This window comes from Melospiza georgiana, chromosome 12 (genome assembly GCF_028018845.1).
Source record: "Melospiza georgiana isolate bMelGeo1 chromosome 12, bMelGeo1.pri, whole genome shotgun sequence".
Taxonomy (NCBI): Eukaryota; Metazoa; Chordata; class Aves; order Passeriformes; family Passerellidae; genus Melospiza; species Melospiza georgiana.
Window position 1 is genome coordinate 5,350,690 of NC_080441.1, and position 10,018 is coordinate 5,360,707.

Sequence of the window (10,018 nt, forward strand, 5' to 3'; positions counted from 1 at the left end):
GGTTGCCGTGGTGACGGGGAGGGCGGTTGCCATGGCGACCGGGCGGTCTCCGGGGTGAGGATGCTGCGGCGCGGAGCGGGATGCGCTCGGGCTGTGGCGGGGGTGTTTCAGCAGAGCCGGGTGTCGCGGCACGGATCCGGCTGGAGCGCTCTGGCTGTAGCAGAATGGGGCTGCCTGTACCGGCGGGGTTGTAGATCCTGCGGCTGTAGCAGGACGCATGCAGCCCTACCTTGGATGGCTCGGCTGTACCTGGGATGGGCCCGGCCGGGAGTGGCCGTACCAGATCCTGCAGCACCTCGTCCTCCCCTCCCCTGCATGACGGCAGCGTCTGCTCCCCCCCAGCACAACACGGAGCCTGCACCGGGCCACCGGGTGGGTTTATTGGTATCAATGTCACAGAGCTGTGCACAACATGTCACGGGCAGGTGACAGCCACGCTGGTGAGGCGCTCGGCCGGGGCCGTTGCACCCTGTCCCTGTCCCTGTGCTGGCACCCGTGGGAACAGGGAGCACCGTGGGGCTTTGCAGCGTGGCAGGCCCGGGAGGAGCTGCAGCAGCTCTCACCACCACTACCAGGGCTTGGAGTGGGTGAGGAGGGGGCACCTATGGGGACTGTGGGGGCTGAGGGGGCCGTGCCAGGTGTGGCACAGTGGGGACACTACAGGTGGCTGTGTCCCAAACAGGGGCGTGGGGGGCCGGCAGCTTAGCTCTCCTCTTTCTCAGCTTCCTCCTTCTCATCTTCATCATCCTTCTCCCCCTTGAGCTTCTGGCGAGCAAATTCCTCGATGACAATGTCCTCCTCGCTGGAAGGGAGAGCAGAGCACAGTGAGCCCACAGGAGGAGGGGAAATCCCTGCTGGGCCCAAACCCTGCTCCTGATGGGGACAGCACAGTGGTCACCCCGGCCCTGTCACCCCACAAAGAACACTCAGGTCACTGTGAGGCACAGTCTGGCCCCAGCACACAAACCCAGGCCCCATCACTGCATGACCCAAGAAGTTGAACCTGCAGCTTCTGATGCTTTTTCACACAATATTTTGCATTTCCAAGGGAAAACAAGGAAAGGAAAACAAAGAGCTGAGTTACCTCCTTGAGAAAGGTGAGCAGCGAGTGACAGCAAGGGAGAGCACAAAGTGAAAAGTGGAGGAGAAAACAGAAAAAAAAAAAAAAAAAAAAGAGTCAGCAAAAGAAATTCCAAAAGCTTGGGAATGTGAAATGATTTGGCAAAACCTACATGGAGCTGTGGTGGATAGAGACCAAGAGATTTCCTCTTTGGAAGTTTAAATGTTCTCACTGAGCTGGGAAAGGGATAAGTGTGAAAGCCTGGAGTTACATCCTGGTTTCCCCGGCCCCAAATCCCAGTGTTCACATCCTGCTGCAGGGTGTAACCAGACACAAAACCTTTGGTGGGGCCATGGTGTCAGGAATGGATTTGGCACTGCAGCTTCCCAGAGGGAAGAAGTCCCAGCTGTAGCTTCAGCTGGAAGAAGCTGATTTGGGAGGAGAAGCCTCTTGTGCTGGGGAATGTGCAGGGGCACAGAGATGTGACTTCCAGCAGCCCAGGGAAATCTGTGTGGGGACCAAAATCATGGAGACATCTTCTCCAGTGATGGCACTTGTGGCTGGAAGACACTGCCAGCTGCTTCTGAGGGACAGGGCAAGGCCTGGCCTTGCAGCTGCTGTGGCTGCAGCAAAGAGAATTGTCAAATAAGCCCTGGGAGTTTGCAGAACACATCCCAATCTCAGGATTTGGGAGAGTGGCTGCTGTGGCAGCCTGGGTGGTTTAATCCAAAGGTGTGACCTCAAGCTGGGATGTCACATCCATCTGTTGTGGATCTGTGTGGTTTGTGTGTTAGAAGGAACATCTATTTACCTTGGCTTAGCTGTATTCCAGTGATAAGCACAGGGAGAAAGGGATGGGGAAGAGAAATATGTGCAGGTTAATACAGAAAGGACATTTCAACTGACAGCTCTCCTCAATGCTTGGGTGCTTTCCTGGAGAGAGGGACAGTGGGAAGGGTGCTATGGGGAGGACATTCCCCACCCTGCTCCAGGACATCTGCACAGCTGTGCCCATCCCACAGAGGGCACAGCAGGGCCCTTGGCACTGGGGCAGCTGCACTGAGTTGTTTTCACCAGCTCCCCCTGAAGCAGAAGTGCCTCTTTCCCTCTGATTTTTTGGCAGCATCCCGCACAGGACTCACAGTCATCAGGCTTCGGGTGCATGAGGATGACGGGCATCTCCACCCCAACATCACTGGAAGGAAAAGCATCTCTGTCAAGGATCCTGCCCAGCACAGCCCCACTCCCAGCCCCACAGGCAGCTCCCCTTACCTGGCAGTGAGATCCCCCAGGATGCTGTAGCAGCAGGAGAGAAGGGACAGAAATGAGCCAAGGCAGAGAAGGGGAGGTGTTAGGCTGTGCTTTATACTGAGGTGGAAGATGGTTGATAATAGGGGTGGTGGGGTGGAGGGTCAGAGATGAGGGGGCCAGGGGAGCAGGGCAGGGATGAGGGGGCCCATGGTGAGTGCCCTCTCATTTCCCCAGGGTACAAACCCCCCCAGCACAGCCTGAGCTGATGGCCCCAGACTCCCCTGCCCACAGAGCCTCACCCTCCTCGGGACACCACCAGGTTGACCTTCACTTTGTAGGACACCAGGATGCCCAGCACCTCCTTGTCCATGCCAGGTCTCAGGCTAGGAAAAAGGCAGAGGGGGACAGTGAGAGGGCAGTGCTGCCTGCAGGCCCCATCCACCCCCACCATGGCAGTGCCAGGGTTTGTCTGTGTCCTGCAACATGTGGGTTTAGCGGGGGAGGAAAGCAGGAGGAGAGGAGGACACTTGGGGGAAGCCACAGAGAAGCTTCTGGAAGCCCCTTTGAGCTCTGGAGAGGGATTCAGGAGCTTTGAACAGCATTGGAACTGGGAAGGTGTATCTCTCCTACCACAATGTCACAAAATCTCTACATTTTCCAGCTGGATGAGGAGGGCTCAGGGGCTCTTGGTGGGAGCCCAGAGCAGAGGGAAGTGGGGGAAGGCATGGTGGGGAGCAGGGGGAGCCCATGCAGTCCTCACATGGTGGTGGAGGCCAGGTTGGTGTCCTCGTGCTTGAGTTTGCCATCGAGAGCGAGGCCTCGCTTCTGGCGGTTCAAGGAGAGCAGGGGGGTCACCGAGTACGTTTTGGAGAAGGTGGAATTGGCAGCCACAGTCTCACTGGAAGGGTGAGAGAGAAGAGCTCAGAGCCAGCCCCAGCCTGGGAGTGCTCAGCATCACTGCAGGCACCTGTGCAGGGCCAGCCCTGCCCTCCCCATGCAGCTGCTGAGCCATTTCCTCCTTTCGTTCCCTCCTCTCTTTCCCCTCTACAACCACTTCTTTTTTCTCTGTACCACCTTTGCTCTCTCCCTCCTCGTTCTCAGGGTGGCAGAGGCTGTGTCTGGCCTCAAAAATGCAAAGTGAGGAGATTAAGAAGCCTGGGAGCAGCTGTGCACCTTCCCCAGGGACCTTCCCAGCCACCACCAGCCTGTGCTGGTGGGATGTGGTCCACGGCCTTCCCTGTTCTCTGCTTCCTCTGCACCTGCTCATCTAACCCAGACATTTTTGCTGCTGGGTGTAAAACTGTCACATCCTCTGTCCCATCCTCCTCCTCTTCCTCATTTCTCTTCCTCCCTCCCAGAAATGCCACTTCACCTCCAGCCCCCATCCCTTACTTTATCTCCTCGGAGCACACAGTCTTCGTGTATTTATCCAGGGAATACAGGACCACGTCTGTGATCTGATCCACTGGGGACAGACAAGGGGGAGCCATGTTGGTGACATGGCAGGGGCTCATAGTCCCCATCTCTGTCAGTGATGGGTGCTGGGACATGTCCCTTCTGCCCCTCTCTCACCTGAGATCTTTATCTTTTTCACAACCTTGTTGGTGGTGTTGTTGATGTTGACGGTCACATTGATGGGGTCTCCGTGGTAATAGATCTGCAAGGGGAAGAGGCTCAGTGATGTGACCAGAAATCCTGGTCCCCATCCCTGGCAGAGGGGACAGTGTCCTTACTCACCTCCCTGTCCAGGGAAGCTTCGAGGTGCAGAGGTTTGTCTGACATCATGAACTGCCGGGTGGTCTCGGCCCGCGGGGCCGGCCCCGTCTGCGCCGGGGCGAACTGCACCTTGCGGATGATGAGGCGCACCGAGTTCCTGTGGGGACACAGGTGGCACCCCCAGTGTCCCCCACAGCGTCACAGGGACTCTCTGGGGACTTGACAGTGTCTCCAGCCAAAGCGTGAATGTTTCACCTGGCTCTGACACAGGGATCACTCCCCCAGTTTCTGGCAGGGTTCCCCATCCAAGCATGGCACAGGCTGACAGAAGAGCTTCAGCCTGACCCCTAAGCTGGTCACCCCAAAAAGATCCTGTGGTTTAGTTTTAGGGCCAAAAAGGGGAAAAGGGATCCCCTGAAAATACCTCTTGTGGATTTTCTCCTCCAGATTTTCAGCACAAAATCCTTTGACCTCGAAGTCAACGCCACAGGCCTGGGGAAAGGTATGTGGTCACTGAGCAGGGGGGGCTCAGAGCTGCCTTGTTCCTTGTGTTCCTTCCTTCCTCCTCTGCATTCCCAGAGATCCTGGCTCTCACTCCAGCCATCCTCCCTTCCCACCCCTCGCCCCATGGCCTGTGAGAATCAATTCTCATTTTTAGCACCCCACAACTCAACCCCTTCCCAGGGAGGATGTCTAGGGGACACAGCCTGGGGACAGCAGCTCACCTTTCCCACATCATCTGGCCCGGGCTGGAGGGTGATGGAGCAGGGCAGGTTGGTGGCAATCTGGGCAGAGCAGGAAAAGAGAGAAAAAAGAGAATAAAGGGCGTGTTCAGAGCCGAGCCCTGGTGACACCACGGAGCCACAGGGCCCGGAGGGGCTGAGCAGCCCTTACCTCAAAGGTGAAGGGGTAGGCGTTCTCCCCGAGCTTCTTCATCAGCTTCTCCTGCAGAGGAGTGAGGGTTTTGGGGGCCTGGTCTGGCACGGGGGGGTACAGCTGGGTGGTCAGCACATAGATGTCCTTCCTGAAGGTCAGGCCGATCACGTCGAGGTCATCGCGGCCGTAGCGGAAGGCGCAGGTCAGCGTCACATACACTGAGCCAGGCAGGGCAGGGACAAAGGGGAGAAGGGAAGGCACAGGGGGTGAATGAAGAGGCAAGGAAAACTGTTCATAAACTCTTCAGCAGAAATGAGACTTCCTCAGACACTAAATATGAACAGGATCCCTCATGTCCTTTGCTGCTGTGGCCCCGATGGACAGCGAGCTGTGGGTGACAGAGAGCAGCCTCAACCTGAGCACAGCCCCAGCTTTGGGCTGGTTCCATCTCATCCCCTCATGCTGCATTTCTGTATCAATACCTTTCCTGTCCTTCAGGTACTCCGGGTCAATCAGGCAGACACCATCTGCAAACAAGCAAAAGGAGAAGGACCGGTGAGCTCAGCTGCATGGGGAGATCTTTGCTAAAACACAGTTTTTTAAACCCAAATAATCCACTTTACAGCTGGAAGGTGACAAGAAGAGCTGCTGCCAAGGGAGATGCTGATGTCTCCTCCAGCAGCGTGGCTGGGTTGTTTTGTAAAGGGACATGGTCCCCTTCCCCACAATTTTTCCTAAGGATATTTGCAGGAAAACATGGCATTTGCTCCTCCAGAGCTGCCCCTCCTGCTCTACCAGCAACCCACAACACTGGGGCTGGCTTGCCCAGCCTCTCTTGCCTGTCTTTCCCCCTCAGTGCTGGGCACTGCCCCACTCACCTACAGATTCCACTGAATCCACGTTATCCACATAATCTCTCTTCCCTAGGTACAGGGAGAGCTGGAAGCAGCACATGGGAAAAGGGAGGGAGAAAACAAGTTAAAGTTTGCCAGGGAATTCACCCAAATTTCAAAGCCCTGAGTTGTGTCATGGGGTTTGTCACCAGGCTGGACCAGAATCACCTTGAAGGGGTCATATCAGGGTATTTTTTAAATTTCTGTTTTGAAAAGCCAGTCCTGCAGTGACACCATGGCAGGTCCAGGAATCAATCAGATTTTGAAGGGAAGGCAGACCCAGCCTGGATCCTGTGGGCAGATCCAGCCCAGGGGGATCCCAGCACAGCCCAAACCTTGGGCTGGCCACACGAGGGGACAGGGCACAGAGACTCACCTTGCTGTTGGGGCTGGTCTTCTTGAAAACCCTGTGGAGAAAACAGAGGTGGATGTTTGGGAATGCCTTGGACAAGGCTGGATGGGGCACAGGGAGATGATGGGCTGCCCTACAAATGTGCTGCATCACCAAGGGTGTTCAGTCCCTGGGGAATTCCATGTCCTGCAAATTCAGGGCCAAACCCACCCCGTGTGGCTGCCCCAGGTGTGCTCCTGAGCTCATGGTGACCATGGAGGATTCTATGGAGGACCATGGGGGGATTCTGTGTCTTAAGGGCAAGTAGAAAAGAAAGGCTAACACAGAACTCCATGGCAGCTCCATGGGAGCTCACATTCCAGCCCCTGGGAGCAACAGCTGGGTTGAGCTGGGATCTCATTTTCCCCCTCTGCTCCTGCCCTGCACCATCCCAATTCCAGATAAATAAATCAATAAAGATACTTACTTTGATCCGTCTCCCATTTTAGCTCAGTGCAGGAATGTCCACAAGGAAATCTGTGGGGAGAAACAGGGAAAGCACTGCATGAGGTGCTGGGGAAGAGGCAACTCCAGCCACGGCCACCATCCAACATCCTGCACATCCCAACAAACTGCAGAGCCCTCGGGACAGGGCACTGCCACCTTTGCAGAGCCTGGGAGCTCCAGGTTTGGCTTTGGGGTGGCACATGGGAGCTGAGCCAGCTCCTGTTCCCAGCCAGAAAGGTGAGGAAATGAGAGAGAGTTGGTCCAGAAAAGAGAAAGCACAAGGGTGATTCCTAATGGAGCAGGTTCAAGACCGGGAAAAGCAAGAAAATGAACAAAAGGCCTTATAGAGTCTCAATGTTAATAGTTTTTCCTGGAAATTGCTGTCATGGCTCAGTGGTAGGAATGGGTTTGTTTTGTGCTGTCACTCACAGGAAGATGAGGAAAACCCAGGGAGAAAGTCAAGGGAAGCTCAACTGCCCATGGAAAGAGGGGTCTCAGGGCACAGGATCCCTCCTGATCCCCAGCCCTCAGTGCTGGGAGTGGGGCTGGAGCTGCCCAGCCCTGCCCAAGCTCTGCTGGCTCCAGCCGGTGGCCAGGAGGAACCTGCAAAGATCCCACTGATCACCAGCTGATTCTGGGATATTAAATGGGATGAGCTCAGCCTCTTAGGGATAGGCAGCTCTGACATGAGCACAGCTTAAGCCCAGGCAGGATTTTAAGCCCCAGGGGCACGTGGACAGTGCTGCCTCTGAACACAGCCTCAGGGAAGCTGGTGAGAGAGAAGAAATGGCCATGGGAGTGAGGGGATTATTCTCTTCCCCACAGGAAGACAAGAGATTAGTCCCAAGCTCAGGATCTTCGAGGTCCTTTGGTGCTGTGGGATGTGAAGTTTGGGAATTCTCACAGGGTGAGGAGGTGCAAAGGGAGTGGGAGCAGAATTTGGCTCCCTCCAGACCCCAGGAATTGGGGATGAGGCAATGAAAGGTGGAGGGGAGAAGAGCTGAACTCCTGCTCTGCATCTCCCAAGCCCCAAGGAGGGAACTCAGATCCCCCCTGGCTTGGCTCAGCTGTCCCACACCAGTACCCAACCCCTCCACCACGTCCTTTGGCCACACTGGAATCTTTTTTGTCCACATTTTCCCCATTTTTCAGCTGTAAACCACCCTCCTTCCAGCCACAACCCAGCACCAGCGTCCTTGCCCTGTTTTCCAAACCCTCAGAACCCCGGAGCCGTGGCAGGGCCCAGGCAGCAGAGCAGGCAGCACTCACCTGGCAGCTGGATGGACAGACAGACGCTCTCCTCTTGCTCTCCCAGCAGCTCCCAGTGCCACCCAGTCACTACAGGCTGCTCCCAGTGCTGCAGGTTCTTATATCCCCCCTGGCTGTCCCTCCCCTGGCATCTGATCTCGCCCACTCAGCCTTGGCTGGGCTGGGGGGGCTGTGTGTCTGTGAGGGCTCCAGGAGAGGGACTTGAGGGAAGAATCCTATTAGTTGATTAATTGGGGAGACGCTGCATGAGTAAGAGTGGGCTATAAATACAATCCCTTGCTGGAGCCCTGGGAAAGCAGCTTAGAGGGATTGGCAAAGAGGGCTTAGGAGCAAGGTGATGGTAATTGAGGTGGAAGCTCTGCTCCCGGTGGGAAGGAGCGTGGATTCCCACAGGGGCTCTCTGCAGCTGCTCCCATGGCAAGGGGAGGTGGGATGGGTCTGGGCATGGGCTTGGATGGAGGTGGCAGAGGAGGGACCAGCCTGGAGCTCTCCCTCCCCTTCCTGGCTGGATAACAGGAGGATGGAGGCACAAGCAGCTCCCTGCATGGCCAGGGTGCCCATGAGGTTGCTCACCTAGAGGTGACCTGCCATGGCCCAGGGCACAGAGGCCACCCTTCCCATGGGGACACTGCTGTGCAGGAGGATGGGGTGAAGGCAGGATTCACCCTCCCTGAACCAAGAGGGAAGGACCAGCCAGCCCTGGTGGGTGGGACACAGAGCTGCCACTGTCCCCAGCACAGCCTGCCCAGCCCAGCACCATTTCATAACTCCAGGCTGGCCTTGACTGATCCAATTAGTGCATCACTAACTCCAGGTTTACTGCAGCAAAGAGGAGACTGTCCAAGAGAAAGCCCAAAGTGGCTCTGCTTTATGGCTGCCAGGCAAGCAGGATTCCCACTGCAACCCTGCCACAGCCATTGTGTGGGATAACCCCCCTGGGAATGGCTCTAGGGATGGGACACAAGGACAGCCCAGGCAGCTACAAACTGCTCCAGGAATGCCCCACTCACCCTCCTCACCTCCAGCACCACTCAAGCCCTTCCTTTGGGGCTGCTCTTGGTTCTGTCTCAACCCCCAGAGCTGAGCACTGGGATCAGGATATCCCTGTAGGAGCTGTGCCTCCTCCCAGGCGCCTGCATCAGCTCAACACCATCTATCACCCGGGTACCAGCTCCTCCCAAACACAGCTCACAGCTCACCTGTTCCCCCATGGCCACCAGGAGCCACCATGCCATGCCATGCCATGCCATGCCATGCCATGCCATGCCATGCCATGCCATGCCATGCCATGCCATGCCATGCCCAGCAGCCCCACTGCCAGGGCTTTAGCTGCCAGCACACGTTCCCTGGGGCTGAGACTTGTGATCTCTTTAATTGCACACAGGAGAGCTGCTTAGGGTCCAGATTAACGGGCGCTATTTCTGCCACAGTCAGGGGGACACGTGAACTGTGACCTTCACGCTGGCAGGTGAAAGAGGAGGAGGAGGAGGAGGAGGCAGCCCCACTTGGACACCCTCAGCCTCACCAGGGCCCCCAGCACTGTGCCTGGGGCACCTAATCCTGTGCTTGTTTGTGGCTCTTCATTACTCTCTTAATGAAAGTCCTGTGACCAGGGCCGCTCACTGGCTCTGCAGGGGCTGCACAGTGTGGTGAGGTGGAGGGCAGGGCTCACCTTGGGTCCCTCCAGCTCAGCTTAATCCCAGCTGGGTGGATTCAGCCTTGCCCAACCTGGGGAGCAGATAATTCCCCTCCCCAAAACAGAGGGGAGATGGACAGAGCCCACATCCCTTCCCACGCTCTCCTTGTGCTCCAAACCAAGCACTGGCGAAGGAAGCAGAGCTCAAAACAGGGAAATGAAAGAGGCTTCTTCCTGTGCAATGAATGGCCAGAGGTTCCTCTCATCTCCTCATCCCACCATCCCTCCAGGTACATGCACTGTGTGAAGCACAGCTCAGCCACTTCCAGAGGGCAGGACACCAGTGGATGTGGGGCTGGTGGAGTGTGGTGGCTTCATCCCTCTGTCCCAATGGAGTGTCCTGCCTTCCCAGGGAAGGGCCACGGTGCCTCCTGCGCCCACAGGCTCTGGAGGGAGCCTTGGTGCAGCCAGAGCCCTCT

The 10,018-nt window shown here is 56.7% G+C and overlaps 1 protein-coding gene across 1 annotated transcript; it reads right to left on the bottom strand.

Annotated features, from left to right (window-relative positions):
• Positions 1 to 391: 391 nt before the first annotated feature.
• ARR3 (arrestin 3) lies at positions 392 to 7,966 on the bottom strand. The gene is made up of 18 exons (XM_058032695.1): positions 7,904 to 7,966; positions 6,615 to 6,664; positions 6,173 to 6,203; positions 5,782 to 5,842; positions 5,386 to 5,430; positions 4,922 to 5,121; positions 4,753 to 4,812; positions 4,452 to 4,519; positions 4,049 to 4,184; positions 3,884 to 3,968; positions 3,704 to 3,776; positions 3,072 to 3,209; positions 2,611 to 2,694; positions 2,333 to 2,356; positions 2,203 to 2,255; positions 1,872 to 1,881; positions 1,085 to 1,087; positions 392 to 802 (listed from the first exon to the last, which is right to left on the bottom strand). Exons 2-18 carry the CDS (start codon positions 6,629 to 6,631, stop codon positions 703 to 705), a joined length of 1,188 nt encoding a protein of 395 aa, XP_057888678.1. The 5' UTR covers positions 6,632 to 6,664; positions 7,904 to 7,966; the 3' UTR covers positions 392 to 702.
• Between the last annotated feature and the right edge of the window lie 2,052 nt (positions 7,967 to 10,018).

Bases quoted from the DNA above. Each gene is read 5' to 3' on its own strand.
- ARR3 (XM_058032695.1), bottom strand. The intron at 4,185-4,451 runs GTATTTTCAGGG...GTGTCCCCACAG, and splicing joins GAGGAGAAAATCCACAAGAG to GAACTCGGTGCGCCTCATCA. The intron at 3,969-4,048 runs GTGAGTAAGGAC...TTCCCCTTGCAG, and splicing joins AAGCTTCCCTGGACAGGGAG to ATCTATTACCACGGAGACCC.